The following is a 17343-nucleotide window of genomic DNA, read 5'->3' as shown; positions in this document are numbered from 1 at the left end:
TTTAAATAGGGGTGTTACATTTGCAGCTTTCCAATCTGCTGGGACCTCCCCAGAATCCAGGGAATTTTGGTAAATTACAACAAATGCATCCACAATCCCTGCTGCTACTTCTCTTAAGACCCTAGGATGCAAGCCATCAGGTCCAGGGGATTTATCTGCCTTTAATCCCATTATTTTATTGAGCACCACCTCCTTAGTGATTATGATTGTGTTAAGTTCCTCCCCCGATATCGCTCCTTGACTATCCACTGTTGGAATATTGATAGTGTCCTCTACCGTAAAGACTGATACAAAATATTTGTTCAGAGTTTCTGCCATCTCCATGTTCCCCATTACTAGTTCCCCGGTCTCGTCCATATTCTATGCCTTGGCTAATAAAGGAAAGCATTCCATATACCCTTTTAATTACCTTATCGACCTGTCCTGCTTTTAAGGATCTGTGGACAAACACTCCAGGTCCCTCTGTTCCTCCATACCTCTCAGTATGCTCCCATTTATTGTGTATTCCCTGGCTTTGTTGCCCCTCCCAAAATACATTACCTCACACTTTTACGGATTGAGTTCCATTTTCCACTTTTCTGCCCAATTGACCAGTTCATCGATATCTTCCTGCAGTCTAAAGGTTTCCTCCTCATTGTCAACCGCCCTGCCAATTTTTGTAACATCTGCAAATTTATTTTTCCAGCACCCTACATTTAAGTCTAAATCATTAATATATACAGGGTACTACAAAAAGCAAGGGGCCTAGTACTAAACCCTGTGGCACCCCAATGGAAACAGCTTTCCTGTCGCAAAAACACCCGTCAATCATTACCCTTTGTTTCCTGCCACTGAGCCAATTTTGAATCCAATTTGCCACTCCCTTGGATCCCATGGCCTTTTACTTATTTGATCAGCCTACCATGTGGAGTCTTGTCAAAAGCCTTGCTGATATCCATGTAGACGACATCAAACGTACTGCCCTCATCGACCCTCCTTGTTACCTCCTCCAAAAACTCAATCAAGTTAGTCAGACATGACCTTCCCAAAACTCATCCATGCTGCCTGTCCTTGATTAATCTGTGTCTTTCTAAATGAAGATTTATACTGTCCCTCAGAATTGATTCCAATAATTTGCCCACCATTGAAGTTAAACTGGCTTGTAATTATAGACCAGTCAGGCTGACATCGGTAGTTGGCAAAATGATGGAATCAATTATTAAGGATGTCACAGCAGCGCATTTGGAAAGAGGTGACATGATAGGTCCAAGTCACCATGGATTTGTGAAAGGGAAATCATGCTTGACAAATCTTCTGGAATTTTTTGAGGATGTTTCCAGTAGAGTGGACAAGGGAGAACCAGTTGATGTGGTGTATTTGGACTTTCAGAAGGCTTTCGACAAGGTCCCACACAAGAGATTAATGTGCAAAGTTAAAGCACATGGGATTGGGGGTAGTGTGCTGACGTGGATTGAGAACTGGTTGGCAGACAGGAAGCAAAGAGTAGGAGTAAATGGGTACTTTTCAGAATGGCAGGCAGTGACTAGTGGGGTACCGCAAGGTTCTGTGCTGGGGCCTTAGCTGTTTACATTGTACATTAATGATTTAGACGAGGGGATTAAATGTAGTATCTCCAAATTTGCGGATGACACTAAGTTGGGTGGCAGTGTAGCTGCGAGGCGGATGCTATGAGGCTGCAGAGTGACTTGGATAGGTTAGGTGAGTGGGCAAATGCATGGCAGATGAAGTATAATGTGGACAAATGTGAGGTTATCCACTTTGGTGATAAAAACAGAGAGACAGACTATTATTTGAATGGTGACAGATTATGAAAAGGGGAGGTGCAACGAGACCTGGGTGTCATGGTACATCAGTCATTGAAGGTTGGCAGGCAGGTACAGCAGGCGGTTAAGAAAGCAAATGGCATGTTGGCCTTCATAGCGAGGGGATTTGAGTTCAGGGGCAGGGAGGTGTTACTACTGTTGTACAGGGCCTTTGTGAGGCCACCCCTGGAGTATTGTGTACAGTTTTGGTCTCCTAACTTGAGGAAGGACAGTCTTGCTATTGAGGGAGTGCAGCGAAGGTTCACCAGACTGATTCCCAGGATGGCGGGACTGACATATCAAGAAAGACCGGATCAACTGGAGTTCAGAAGAATGAGAGGGGATCTCATAGAAATGTTTAAAATTCTGATGGGTTTAGACAGGTTAGATGCAGGCAGAATGTTCCCAATGTTGGGGAAGTCCAGAACCAAGGGTCACAGTCTAAGGATAAGGGGTAAGCCATTTAGGACCGAGATGAGGAGAAGCTTCTTCACCCAGAGAGTGGTGAACCTGTGGAATTCTCTACCACAGAAAGATGTTGAGGCCAATTCACTAAATATATTAAAAAAGGAGTTAGATGTAGTCCTTACTACTAGGGGGATCAATGGGTATGGCGAGAAAGCAGGAATGGGGTACTGAAGTTGCATGTTCAGCCATGAACTCATTGAATGGCGGTGCAGGCTCGAAGAGCCGAATGGCCTACTCCTGCACCTATTTTCTATGTTTCTATGTTTCTAATTACTCGGTTTATCCCTTCCTCACTTTAAGATGGTAGATGGACTAGTTATACCTCCCTAACATTGCCCATCTCAGCCCCTACCTTAGCATATCTGCTGCTGAAACCCTCACCTAAGCCTTTGTTACCTCTAGACTGAGTACTGTTTAACTCCAAGAGGTATGATCTTGGCTCTGCTTTATTAAGGCCCAAAGTGACTAAGATACAAAATGGCTGGCCTTTTATACTTGGGCTGCACACACGCAAATTGAGACGGTCCGGTGCTTTACGCTCCCGGGTTGACCGTCTCAGTTCAACTCCAGCCTCGGGTGAGTGTTCAGAATCTGTTGTGACTGGTGGCTGGCTGACCTGGTGGGAGTGGCAATGGCCATGTCAGGGATTGAAAGTCTATTTTCATTGAACATGTCAGTGTTGAAAGTCCTGATTCACTGATGACCACTGAGTCCTCTGATGACTGGGGGTAGGTTGGTTGGTCGTCGATTGTCTCTTCCTCCGACTGTCCCGGTTCATCTGTGTGCCGCAGCTTTGTCTGATCCATATGTTTCCTGCATGTTTGCCCATTTTTGAGCTTGACAATAAATACTCTGTTGCCCTCCTTGGCCATCAAAGTACCAGTGATCCACGTGGGGCCCTGACCATAATTCAGAACATATACAGGATCATTTACAGAAATATCGCGTGACACAGCTGCACGATCTTGATACCCTTGCTGACTTTGTCTTCTATTTTAAACATGTTTATTCAAGTCAGGGTGTACAAAAGATAGCTTGGTCTTCATACCTCTCTTTATCATTAGTTCAGCAGGCGAGACCCCGGTAAGCATGTGTGGTCTTGTCCTGTAACTAAACAGTATGCATGACAGGCGGGTCTGCAGTGACCCTTGGGTTACTCGCTTCATACTCTGCTTTATGATTTGGACAGCACGTTCTGCTTGCCCATTGGATGCAGGTTTGAACGGTGCTGACCTTACATGTTTGATACCATTGAGTTTCATGAACTCTTGAAACTCCTGACTGGTGAAGCACAATCCGTTGTCGCTAACAACGATGTCAGGCAGACCATGTGTCGCGAACATGACACTGAGATTCTCAATGGTAGCTATGGATGTGCTGGATGACATGAGTATACACTCTATCCACTTCAAAAAGCATCCACCACAACGAAAAACATCTTCTCAGGAAGGGACCTGCAAAGTTAATGTGGATCCTGGACCATGGTTTGGACAGCCACGACCACAGACTCAGCGACAATTCCGCTGATGCTTTGCTGAGCTGCATGCAAATGTTGCACTGATGCACACATGATTCCAGCTCAGAATCAATTCCTGGCCACCATACATGAGACCTGGTGATGGCTATCATCATTACAATGCCGGGATGTGTGCTCTGTAGCTCACGTACAAATTTCTCTCTCCCTTTCTTGGGCATAACAACACGATTGCCCCACAGTATATAATCCAACTGAATAGACAGTTCGTCTTTGCGACGAATGTAAGGTTTGGTCTCCTCACACATTTGCTTGGGTATGGCAGACCAATCAGCTTTGAGGATGCAACTCTTTACCACCAATAAAATTGGGTCCTGGCTGGTCCAGGTCTTAACTTGCTGAGCCGTGAAAGGGGTTCCTTCACTCGCAAAAGCATCCATAACTAACAATAGGTCCACCAATTGTGGCGTTTCCACCTCCAGTGTGGGCAACGGCAGACGGCTCAAAGCATTGGCACAATTCTCAGTGCCAGGTCTATAGCGAATGACATAATCATAAGCGAATAATGTTACGCCCACCTCTGGATACGGGATGAAGCATTGGTATTGATACCTTTGTTTTCAGAGAACAGAGAAATGAGCGGCTTATGATCTGTCTCCAGTTGAAACCAAAGATCAAACAGGTACTGATGCATCTTTTTAACCTCATACACACAAGCTAGTGCTTCTTTCTCTACCATGCTGTAGGCTCTTTCCGCTTTCGACAAACTTTGTGAAGCATATGCGACTGGTTGAAGTTTTTCCCGACTTATTAGATTGTTGGAGTACGCAACCAATTCCATATGACGAAGCGTCACAGGCCAATACTAAATGTTTACATGGGTCATAATGTACCAGCAGCTTGTTAGAGCAAAGCAGATTCGTGGCTTTCTCAAACACTCTGTCTTGAGACGCACCCCACACCCAGTTGTCGCCTTTTCTTAGCAGCATGTGCAGTAGTTCTAATAAGGTGCTCAATTTAGGTAGGAAGTTACCGAAGTAGTTGAGTAGACTCAGGAACGAATGCAGCTCTGTCACATTCTGCGGCTTGGATGCATTCTTGATTGCCTTGGTTTTTGCGTCCGTGGGCCTGATGCCATCAGCAGCAATTTTCCTCCCCAGGAATTCGACCTCCGGTGCCATGAAGACGCACTTCGAGTGTTTCAGTCTGAGTCCCACTTTGTCCAGACGATGTAAAACCTCTTCTAGGTTGTTCAGATGTTCCTTGGAGTCATGACTTGTGATCAGGATGTCATCTTGGAACATGACGGTTCTGGGAACAGACTTCAGTAGACTCTCCATGTTCCTCTGAAATATTGCTGCAGCCGAGCGAATTCCAAAAGGGCACCTGTGATAAATAAACAGTCCTTTATGCGTGTTAATGCACGTAAGTCTCTCCGACGTCTCGACCAGCTCCCGTGTCATGTAGGCTGATGTCAAGTCCAGTTTGGTGAATGACTTCCCCGGCTAGCGTTGCAAACAATTCATCAGCCTTCAGTAATGGGTATTGATCCTCTTTCAAAACCCTGTTGATCGTAGCCTTATAGTCTCCACAGATTCTGACTGCTATCACTTTTCAGCACAGGAACAATGGGGCTGGTCCATTCATTAAATTCAACCAGTGATATGATCCCTTCATGCTGGAGTCTGTCCAGTTCGATTTCGACCTTCTCCCTCATCATATACAGAACTGCCCGAACTTTATGATGGACTGGTCTTGCATCCGAGTCCACATGGATCTGTACCTTGGCTCCCGTGAAGTTTCCGATGCCTGGTTCGAACAGCGAGGGGAATTTTCTCAGTACTTGGGCACTTGTTATCTTTCTCCGATGACAATGCCTTGATGTCGTTCCAATCGCATCTGATTTTTTCAAGCCAGTTCCTGCCAAACAGTGTTGGGCAATTGCCTGGGACAATCCATAATGGTAACTCCTGAACCGCACCATCATACAGCACTTTAATTGTGGCATTGCCAATCACCGTTATGAGTTCTTTGATGTACGTGTGCAACTTGGCATTGACTGGACTCAGCCTGGGCCTCATAGCCTTAGTATCCCACAGCTTGTCGAATGCCCTCTGGCTCATTATTGATTAACTTGCCCCTATGTCCAGTTCCATCGATACCGGCACCCTGTTAAATTTCACCTTGATCATTATCTGTTTGCTCTTAGTTAGGAACGAGTACAGTCCATACACTTCCTCCTCTGGTATCTCGGATTGCGTATCCGGATCCGCGCTAGTATGACCATCATCCTCCACGTGGTGTGTTGCAGCACGCTTGCTCATCTGCGGACACTTGCGCTGGAGATGCCCCACTCTCAGACAGCCTTTTCAACTATATTGCTTAAATCGGCACTTCTGGTGCTAGTGATTTTCCCCACAATGCCAACATGGAGAAATCGGATGCATTCCCGCTGGCAGACTTTGGGCAGCCACAGGTTACGTGTACGCAGTCGGGTAGGCCATGCCATGTGCCACTCTGCCGAACGCCGAATCAATCATATTTACAGTACTTGCTGAGTTTCGATTTTTCTGCTATCTGCTTTAGACTTCTATCTGTCGTCATGCATGACTGATCGATCATGATGGCCCTGTTCAAGTCCAACATCTCCACTGCCAGTAGTTTACGCAGGATCACCTCGTGGTTGATGCCGATTACAAAGAAGTCCCATAGCATGTCTGCCAGCACAGCCCCGAACTTACACGGTCCCGCTAGACGTCTCAGATCGGCAACGAATTCTGCCACATTCTGGCCCTCTGAGCGAACGTGCATGTAAAATCTGTATCTCAAGATGCTGATGCCTTCGTCTGGTTTAAGGTGGTCCTATAGCAGTGTACACAATTCTTCATATGTCTTCTCTGTTGGACTCACAGGCAGGAGTAGATTCTTTATCAGACCATAAATTTTTGTACCGCAAACCATGAGGAACACCGTCCGGTGCAGATCTGCATCACCGACCTCCTCCATTTTGTTGGCCACTAAGAACTGGCTCAAACAGCTGACAAAGTCTGCCAATCTTTTCCTTCCACAAATCGCTCAAACAATCCAATTGTGCTCATTTTTGCATGCAAAGGTTCATGTTGCCTCATCGTCAAATGTTGTATATGCAATAACTGTTAGACTGAGTACTGTTTAACTCCAAGAGGTAAGAGCTTAGCTCTGCTTTATTAAGGCCCAAAGTGATTAATATACAAAATGGCTGGCCTTTTATACTTGGGCTGCAAACACGTGTGTGCAACCCAATGGCCTCCAACAGTGATGTCATCTAGTGGCTAGTGATCCCAAAAGTACATACATGACACTTATCTTCAGCTATTTCTTTGAAATTCCCTCCCTAAACCTCCCCCCTTCAATACTTCCTTTACCACACCCTTTAAAACCTACCTCTTTGATCAAACATTTACTCACCAAGATAGATGCCACTTGTTATATATATTGGATGTCTCACCGATATTGATGGAATGATTGGGCTGCCTCCATAATCCCACGCAGATTATGTCCAACAGATATATTTAACGCATTGAATAAATTCTTGTCAGTAGTAAATATGTAAACAGAATTTGCACTTTGTGATTATTTTTGTTGCATAGGAAAAAACAAATAGCTTCTCCTGCCTCAAGAATAAGAACACTTCAGTGCTGGCAAACAGGTTGTTTACTAAGAGTCCGCTTTAAGAGTACAGGGAGGAGATAGTGCAGGATGAAGATTGTATTACAGTGCAGAATTATTTCGACTTTGAAACAATGCAGGTATCAAACTTCTGGTCCACCCTCTATCGGCCAGTTGCTGCAGTTTTCCGGAAGAAAATTTCTGCCGGTCCTCCCGCGGCAACTAACATGCGGGATTACGATGAAATTACCGCTTTTCTCGGAGAACGGGGACCCTACCACTGGTTTATATTCTTCCTTTTGAGCCTCAGCATCTTTCCGAACGGCTTCGGCGGACTGTCCATATTGTTCGTCGGGGACGTTCCAGAGCATCGCTGCTTAATTCCCGGGAATCTGAATCTCAGTGAAGCGTGGCTGAATCGGACGATCCCTCTGGTACAAGAAAGAGACAAACTCCAGTACAGCAAATGCAGTCGGTACCGGTTGGACGTGATAATGAATCTTTCGGCGACATTTCCCGACTCAGATTCCTTCAATATGTCTGAGGTAGAACAGGAGCCCTGTTTGGATGGATGGGAGTACAGTAAGGAGCAGTACATCTCCACCATCGTCTCCGAGGTATGTGGCTGAAGGGATACAGTGGTCACACCGGCAATAGTTAACCTGAGAATCATTTGTGAAGATCAATATAATATATTCAGATGTTTTCAAAATATAACGAGCAGATTCTTTCTCTTGCATGGCCTCGGGCCAGATATACTTTAATATTTTTCCTTGGGTCTATAAACATTCGAAATTTGAACCTTAACATCTGTCTCGAACTTTTTCCCCTCCGGCCTTAAACTTGCTCCAGTTCTAAAAGATTTGTCCTAATTTATGTAACTTTCCAACGCCAGCTTCAATTCGTTTAACAGTCAGAGCTTCTCCAACCAGAGGGTGCAGCCTCAAATTTAGAAAAGGGAGTGTGAAAATGCAGTTTAGATCCAACTGCTCGATGCAGAGTGTGGGGTGAATGTGTGCAAAGGACTGCCAAGGGAAGCAGCGGGGTTGACTGTATCAGCAGATCGAGGAGAGAGTTGGATATGTACCTGGACAAACATTTGATAGCGGGGTATGAGAAGTATTGTGCGGTAACATATTTGATAGATATTGCGACCGGACAGATTGGGCTGCAATATATTTTATGTTTCTATTTATTCCGATATAACTGATTTCCTCTCATGATCAGAACCTTCTTATGAATTGACTTTTCTCCCCGGATCAACATTCCCCCAGCTTCCCCGAAGGTAGTGACTGTAGCAACAACAACTTGCATTTATATAGTGCATTTAACATAGTAAAACATTCCAGGGCGCTTCACATGAATGTGATCAAATAAAATTTTGCACCGACACACATAAGGAGATATTAGGGTAGATGAGCCCATGATTATATCAGCCATGATCTTATTGAATGGCAGAGCAGGCTCAAGGGGCCAAATGGCCAACTCCTGCTCCTATTTCTTATGTTCTTATGACCGAAAGCTTGGTCAACAAGATAGGAGGAAAGCGAGGTTTATAGAAACATAGAAAATAGGTGCAGGAGTAGGCCATTCGGCCCTTCTAGCCTGCACCACCATTCAATGAGTTCATGGCTGAACATGCAACTTCAGTACCCCATTATAAAGGTTGAAAGGCTTAGGGAGGGGATTCCAAAGCTGAGGGCCTTGGCAGCTGATGGCACTGTCGCCAATGGTTTAGAGAGTAAAATCAGGAATGCGCAAGAGGTCAGAATTGGAGGAACGCAGAGATCTCAGAGAGTTGTACGGCTGGAGGAGGTTTCAGAAATAGGGAGGGACGAGGCTATGGAGAGATTTGAAAACAAGTGTGAGAATTTTAATCATCATCATAGGCAGTCCATCGGAATCGAGGAAGACTTGCTTGCACTCTTAAAATGAGTCGTTAGGTGGCTGAACAGTCCAATACGAGAGTCACAGTCCCTGTGACAAGTTGGACAGATAGTCATTGAGGGAAGGGGTGGGTGGGACTGGTTTGCCGCATGCTCTTTCCGCTGCCTGCGCTTGATTTCTGCATGCTCTCGGCGATGAGACTCGAGGTGCTCAGAGCCCTCCCGGATGCACTTCCTCCACTTAGGGCGGTCTTTGGCCAGGGACTCCCAGGGGTCAGTGGGGATGTTGCACTTTATCAGGGAGGCTTTGAGGGTGGAGTTTAATATCAAGGCATTGATTAACCAGGAGCCAATGTGGGTCAGCGAGCACAGGAGTGGTGGATGAACGGGACTTGGTGCGAGTCAGGATACGTGCAGCAGAGTTTTGGATGAGCTCAAATATTTGGAGGGTGGAATTTGCGAGGGCGTCTGAGTGCATTGGAATAGTCAAGGTTAAAGGTAACAAAGACATGGACAAGGGTTTCAGTGCAGCCGAGACAACCATGTGTGCAGGAGGTGTCTCCAGCTTCAACTACTCAAGCTCCGTGTTTCGGAGCTGGAGCAGCGGGTGGAGTCAATAAGGTGCATCCTCGAGGCTCAGAACTACATGGATAGCACGTTTCAGGAGGGGGTCACCCCGTAGCTTAAAGGTGTGCAGGTAGAGGGAAAGTGGGTGACCACCAGGCGTAGTAAGAGTGCTAGGCAGGTAGAGCAGGAGTTCCCCTGTGAGTTCATCTCGCTTTCAAACTAATATTCACTTCTGAGTATCGGTAAGAATGATGGTGCCTCTGGGGAGTGCAGCCAGAGTCAATTCCAAGGCACTACAGGTGGCTCAGCTGCACAGGGGGGAGGGATGAAGAACAACAGAGCCCGAGTGATAGGGGATTCTATAGTTAGGGGAACAGACAGGTGTTTCTGCGGCCGCAGACGTGACTCCCGAATGGTTTTGTGCCTCCCTGGTGCCAGGGTCAAGGATGTCACAGAGTGGATGCAGGGCATCCTGCGGGGGGAGTGTAAAGAGCTAGAGGTCATGGTCCATATCGGGACCAACAACATAGGTAAAATCAGGGATGAGGTCCTACAGGAAGAATTCAGGGAGCTAGGAAGAAAATTAAAGGATAGGACCTCAAAAGTAGTCATCTCCAGGTTTCTACCAGTGCCACATGCTATTGACTATAAGAATAGAAGGATAGAGAGGATGAACACTTGCCTGGAAAGTTGGTGTAGGAGGGAGGGCTTTAAGTTCTTGAGGCATTGGGACTGCTTCTGGGGGAGATGGGACCTGTACAAACTGGATGGGTTGCACCTCAACAGTGCCGGGACCATTATCCTCGTGGGGAGTTTTGCTAGTGCTGTTGGGGAGAGTTTAAACTAGCTTGGCAGGGGGATGGGAACCTGAGAACAAATTCAAAAGGGAAGGAAGTAAACCTGAAATTGGATAGCAAGAATCTAGAAAGCGAATCTGCAAGACAGAGGAAACAGGGCTGGGATGTAGTAAGCAAGGAGGTCTTCCTGTGCTGAATGGTATATACTTTAATGCAAGGAGTATAGCGAATAAGGTGGATAAGAGCACAGGTAGACACTTGGGAGTATGACTTTATAGCCATTACAGAAACATGACTGAAAGATGGGCAGGTTTGGCAGATCAATATTCCTGGCTATAGGATTTTTGGACAAGATAGAGAGGGGATAAAAAGGGAGGGGGGGGGGGGTGGTTGCGGTACTGATTGAAGAAAATATTACAGCGGTGAGGAGGGATGATATGTTAGAGGGATCATCAAATGAAGCCATATGGGTCGAATTGAAAAATAAAAAAGGGGCAATCACACTGCTGGGTGTGTATTATAGACCCCCAATCAGTGGGAGGGAGATAGAGGAGAAAATATGTAGGCAACTTGCTGTGAAGTCCAAAAGCCATAGGGTAGTAATAGTAGGGGATTTTAACTATCCAAATATTGATTGGGACAAATTTAGTGTGAAGGGTATAGAGGGTGCAGAATTCTTGAAATGCATTCAAGAAAACTTTTTTAGTCAGTATTAGCAAGACCAACAGGAGAGGGGGCGGTCTTGGATTTAGTTTTGGGGAATGAAGCCGGGCAGGTTGAAGGGGTGTTAGTGGGAGAGCACTTGGGTACCAGTGACCATAATTCAGTCAGATTCAAGTTGGTTATGGATAAGGACAAGGATCGGCCTGGAATAAAAGTTCCGAATTGGGGAAAAGCTAATTTTGCTAAGTTAAGGAGTGATTTGGCCATGGTGGACTGAAAACAGCTACTTGAGGGTAAATTAGTGTCAGAACCGTGGGAGGCATTTATTGAGGAGATCCGGAAGGCTCAGGCCAAACATGTGCCCTTAAAGAAAAAGGTTAGGAAAAATAATTCTAGAGCCCCGTGGATGTCTAAGGACTTAAAGGGGAGGATTAAGAAAAAAAGGGACATTTATGTCATATATCAATGGCTACACACCATAGAATCTTTAGAGGAATATAGAAAGTTAAGAGGCAAAATTAAAAAGGATATTAGGAATGCTAAGAGAGAGCACGAGAAATTCTTAGCCAGTAAAATTAAGGAAAATCCTATGATGTTCTATAAATATATTAAGATTAAGAGGGTAACTAAAGAAAGGGTAGGGCCTATTAGAGACCACGAGGGTAATCTTTGTGTGGAGGCGGAAGATGTTGGGAGGGTTGTTAACGAATACTTTGCATATGTTTTCACAAAGGAAAGGGGCAATGCAGATATTGCTGTCGAGGAGTGTGATATTCTGGATGAAATAAATATAATGAGAGAGGAAATATTAAGGGGTTTAACAGCTTTTAAAGTAGATAAGTCCCCAGACCCGGATGAAATGCATCCCAGGCTATTGAGCGAAGTAAAAGAGGAAATAGCAGAGGCCTTGACCATCATTTTCCAGTCCTGTTTGGATCTGCGCATGGTGCCGGAGTATTGGAGGACTGCTAATGTAGTACCCTTGTTTAAGAAGGGAGAAAGGGACAGGTCGAGTAATTACAGGCCTGTCAGCCTAACCTCAGTGGCGGGAAAACTATTGGAAAAAATCCTGAAAGACAGGATAAATCTGCATTTGGAAAGGCAACGATTAATTAAGGACAGTCAGCATGGATTTGTTAAGGGAAAATCATGTCTGACGAACCTAATTGAATATTTTGAGGAGGTAACCAAGAGGGTCGATGAGGGTAGTGCATATGATGTAGTATATATGGACTTTAGCAAAGATTTTGATACGGTCCCACATGATAGACTGGTCATGAAGGTTAAATCCCATGGGATACAGGGCAAAGTTTCAAGTTGGATCCAAAATTGGCTTGGAGGTAGGAAGCAAAGGTTAATGATTGATGACTTTTTTGTGATTGGAAGAATGTTTCCAGTGGTGTTCCGCAGGGCTCAGTACTGGGACCCTTGCTTTTTGTGGTATATATCAATGATTTAGATTTGAATATAGGGAGTATGATTTAGAAGTTTGCAGACAAACTAAAATTGACTGTGTGGTTGATAATGAAGAGGAAAATCATGGGCTGCAGGAGGATATCAATCTACTGGTCAGGTGGGCAGAGCAGTGGCAAATGGAGTTTAATTCAGAGAAGTGTGAGGTGATGCACTTTGGGAGGGCTAATAAGGAAAGGGTATACAATTAAGCGGTAGGCCACTTAATAGTGTAGATGAACAAAGGGACTTTGTCCACAGATCCCTGAAAGTAACAGGCCAGGTGGATAAGGTGGTTAAGAAGGCATACGGAATTCTTGCCTTTATTGGCCGAGGCATAGAATATAAGAGCAGGGAGGTTATGCTTAAATTATACAATACTTTGGCTGGGCCACAGCTGTAGCATTGCGTGCAGTTCTGGTCGCCGTTTTATAGGAAGGACGTGATTGCACTAGAGTGGGTGCAGAGGAGATTTATAAGGATGCTGTCTGGAATGGAGAATCTTAGTTATGAGGACAGATTGGATAGGCTGGGTTTGTTCTTATTGGAACAAGAAGGTTGAGAGGAGACCTCATTGAGGTGTACAAAATATTGACGGGCCTGGACATAGTGGATAGTAAAGGTCTATTTCCACTGGTGGAGGTGTCTATTTCGAGGGGGCATAGTTTTAAGGTGGTTGATGGAAGGTTTAGAGGGGATTTGAGGGAGGGTGGGCTTCTTTACGCAGAGTGTTTGTGGGGATCTGGAACTTGTTGCCTGGAAGAGTGGTGAATGCAGCAAACCCTCATCACTTTTAAGAGATGGTTGGATGGGCACTTAAAGTGCAGTAACCTGCAGGGTTACAGACGTAGAGCTGGTCATTGGGATTAGACTGGATGACCTTTTGTTGGACGGAGCAGATATAATGGTAAGTACTGCAGGGAATAGAATACGGCCAGGGTGATCGCCTGGACTAGTTTCGATCGCCTGGATGGGTTGGAAAGGAATTTTCCCAGATTCTTCTCCCTAAATTGGCCTGGGATTTTATCTAGTTTTTGCCTTTCCCAGGAGATCACATGGCTCCGGTTGGGGTGGAGTGTAGAATGTTTTAGTATAAGGGGTGTCGCAGTTGTGGTGAGGTGGATTGTTTGGGCTGGGTGCTCTTTGCCTTTCCGTATTTGTTCACAGGTTTATGTGTAACCTTTAGGGCTGCTGAGCAAGGGCCGGGTGGCTCTTTGTCGGCCGGCGTGAACACGATGGGCCAGAATGTCCTCCTTCAGCACTGTAAATTTCTATGTTTCTATGTTTCAATGTTCCTATGAACTGAGATAGGGGTAGAGTCGAGTGATGTTACCGAGGTGAAAATATGTGGTTTTAGTGATGATGCGGATATGTGGTTGGAAGCTCAAGTCAGAGTCAAATACAGCACTAAGGTTGTGAACAGTCTAGTTCAGCCTCAGGCAGTTGCCACGGAGAATGAATAGAGCTTATGATGGGGATCAAAGACAATGGCTTTGGTCTTCCCAATATTTAGTTGGAGGAAATTTCTATTCATTCAGTACTGGTGTCGGACAAGCAGTCTGACAATTTAGAGACAGTGGAGAGGTTGAGAGAGGTGCTGGTGAGGTAGAGCAGGATATCATCAGTGCATTTCTGGAAACTGACCCTGTGTTTTCAGATGATGTTGCCGAGGGGCATCATGTAGATAAAAAATAGGAGGGGGGGTCAAGGATAGATCTTTGGGGGACACTGGAAATATTGATGCAGGAGCGGGAAGAGAAGCCACTGCAGGATATTCTCTGGCTATGACTGGATAAGTGAAACAGGACGAGGGCAGTTCCACTCAATGGGATGATGGAGAAGAGGCATTGCAGGAAGATGGTGTGGTCAACTGTGTCAAAGGCTGGAGAGAAATTGAGAGGAATGAAGCGGGATGGTGCACTACAGTCAGAGACATAGGGGGACAAATCTGGCTAATTTGTACTTTCTGTTAGCGCCTCCAGGGGATGATAACGGTGCACTAACGACTTACCAATGGGGCACGGCTAAATAAATGACGACCGCTAAATTTTCCTGGAGGTTTGGGGTGGCGGTAATCCCTTGCGTCACAATCTCCTGCACTCGGAGATCGTGATATCATCGTCCTGCGCATCGCCCCATTACCACCCTGGACCCTAACTTTGCTTCCACCTCCTGCCTGAGCGTTTGCCGTTAATAACAGTAGGAAGAGGAGGCGGCATGCGGTCAGATGTTTGCTGGAGGAGCAGTATATAAAGGCGTTACCATCTGGATTTTTGTGGTCGGCAAAGAATGCTGCCTGGAGTACAAGTCTTCAGCACAACAGCTGCCATGTTGAAGGAACCCATTGCCTTTGCTGTATCCAATGCACTCAGTCATTTCTTGATATCATGTGGAGTGAATTAATTTGGCTGAAGATTGGCTTCTGTGATGGTGGGGAGCTCAGCGGGTGGCTGATATGGATCATCCACTCGGCACTTCTGGCTGAAGATGGTTGCAAATGCGTCAGCCTTGTCTTTTACATTTGCGTGCTGGCCTCCACTATCATTGAGGATGTGGATATTCATAGAACCTCCTCCCCCCGTTATTTGTTTCATTGTCTAACACCATTCATGACTGGCTGTGGCATGACTATTGAGCTTTGATCTGACCTGTTGATTGTGGGATCGATTAGCTCTGTCCATAGCATGCTCATTCAACTGTTTAGCATGCATATGATTCTGTGTTGCAGCTTTTCCAGTTTGGCAGCTCATTTTTAGGTATGCCTGGTGTATGCTCTTCTGAGTTCCTCATTGAACCAGGGTTCATCCCCTGGCTTGATGGTAATGGTAGAGTGAGTGATATGCTGGGCTATGAGGTTACAGATTGTGGTGGAAAAAATGTTTGCTGCTGCTGATGGCCCACAGTGCCTCATAGATGCCCAGTTTTGAACTGCTAGATCTGTTCCGAATCTATCCCATTTAGCACAGTGGTAGTGCCACACAACACGATGGAGTGTGTCCTCAGTGTGAAGACGGGACTTTGTCTCCCACAAGGACTGTGCGGTGGTCATTGCTACCAATGCTGTCATGGACAGATGCATCTGTGAAAGGTAGACTGAGGAGGACGAGGTCAAGTAGGTATATCCCTCGTGTTGGTTCACCACCTGCCACAGGCCCAGTCTGGCAGCTATGTCCTTCAGGTCTCGGCCAGCTCGGTCAATAGTTGTGCTACCAATCCACTCTTGGTGACGGACATTGAAGTCCCCCACTCAGAGTACATTGTATGCCCACCCACCCTCAGTGCTTCTTCCAAGTGGTGTTCAACATGGATGAGTACTGATTCATCAGCTAAGGAAGGGTGATACGTGGTAATCACCAGGAGGTTGACTTGCCGAGACTTGACTTGAAGCCATGAGACTTAATTGGTTCCAGAGTCAATGTTGGGAACTCCCTCCCGACTGCATACCACTGTGCCACTGATGGGCCTGTCTTGTGATATATTCTTTCCGACATCACTAACAAACACACTCTACAAGATGGCTCCAACAGAAACTGTCATCATGTGCCTTAGTCACATGACCCTTTTATTGTATTTACATCAGTAGTGCACTAGGTGGAGCAGTAGTCCACGTCTCCCTACTTAATGAAGAATTAATCATAACAAAATAATCATACATAACTTGCATGGATATACACAACAAAATATGATAATATTCTGCCTTCGTGTTTTTGCCATCAAAGTGGATAACCTCACATTTATCCATATCACACTGCATCTGCCATGCGTTTACCCACTCACCTAACCTATCCAAGTCACCCTGCAGCCTCTTAGTGTCCTCCTCACAGCTCACACCGCCACCCAGGTTAGTGTCATCTGCAAACTTGGAGATATTACACTCAATTCCTTCATCTAAATCATTAATGTATATTGTAAATAGCTGGGGTCCCAGCACTGAGCCCTGCGGCACCCTACTAGTCACTGCCTGCCATTTTGAAAATAACTCGTTTATCCCGACTCTCTGTTTCCTGTCTGCCAACCTGTTCTCTATCCACGTTAGTACATTACCCCCAATACCACGTGCTTTAATTTTGCACACCAATCTCTTGTGTGGGACCTTGTCAAAAGCCTTTTGAAAGTCCAAATACACCACATCCACTGGTTCTTCTTTGTCCACTCTACCATTACATCCTCAGAGTTTGAGAAATAACTCTGCTGGTGTTCTACCAATAGAGGTAATCGGAGTATTACGTTAAGTAATCAGAAAATTTGCTAGTTTTTGGTCCAACAACAACTACCATTTCTTTATATTTGGATCCACCATTTGCTTGGTGAGGCAAGTTTTACAATTTGCATTGCTGCATCATTTGAAGCAGGGTGATATGGTGGAACCTTTGTATGTTTCACATCATTTCTGCTCATGAACTACAGAAATTCTTCTGAATAAAATTGTGGCCCATTATCAGGCACAATTTCTTCTGGGAACAAAATAATCTTTGCGAATTGTCTAGTGTTTTACTTGTTGTTATTTTCCGCATCGGAAACACCTCAGCCCACTTTGAATGACTATCAATCACAATCAGCAATTATTGTCCTTCTAGCTCCGCAAA

The 17343-nt window shown here is 45.4% G+C and overlaps 1 protein-coding gene across 1 annotated transcript in view; it reads left to right on the top strand.

The window, feature by feature from the left end:
• The first annotated feature begins 7616 nt into the window (after nucleotides 1-7616).
• LOC139262894 (organic cation/carnitine transporter 2-like) overlaps nucleotides 7617-17343 on the top strand; it is a 162705-nt gene continuing 152978 nt past the window's right edge. The window contains exon 1 of the mRNA XM_070878151.1: nucleotides 7617-8009. Within this exon, the coding sequence (XP_070734252.1) occupies nucleotides 7620-8009 (390 nt within the window). The 5' untranslated portion in view covers nucleotides 7617-7619. The remainder of the gene's footprint in view (nucleotides 8010-17343) is intronic.

Source organism: Pristiophorus japonicus, chromosome 4 (genome assembly GCF_044704955.1).
Source record: "Pristiophorus japonicus isolate sPriJap1 chromosome 4, sPriJap1.hap1, whole genome shotgun sequence".
NCBI lineage: Eukaryota > Metazoa > Chordata > Chondrichthyes > Pristiophoridae > Pristiophorus > Pristiophorus japonicus.
Note: the sequence above shows the minus strand (reverse complement) of the source record. Positions and strands in the feature narration are given on the sequence as shown.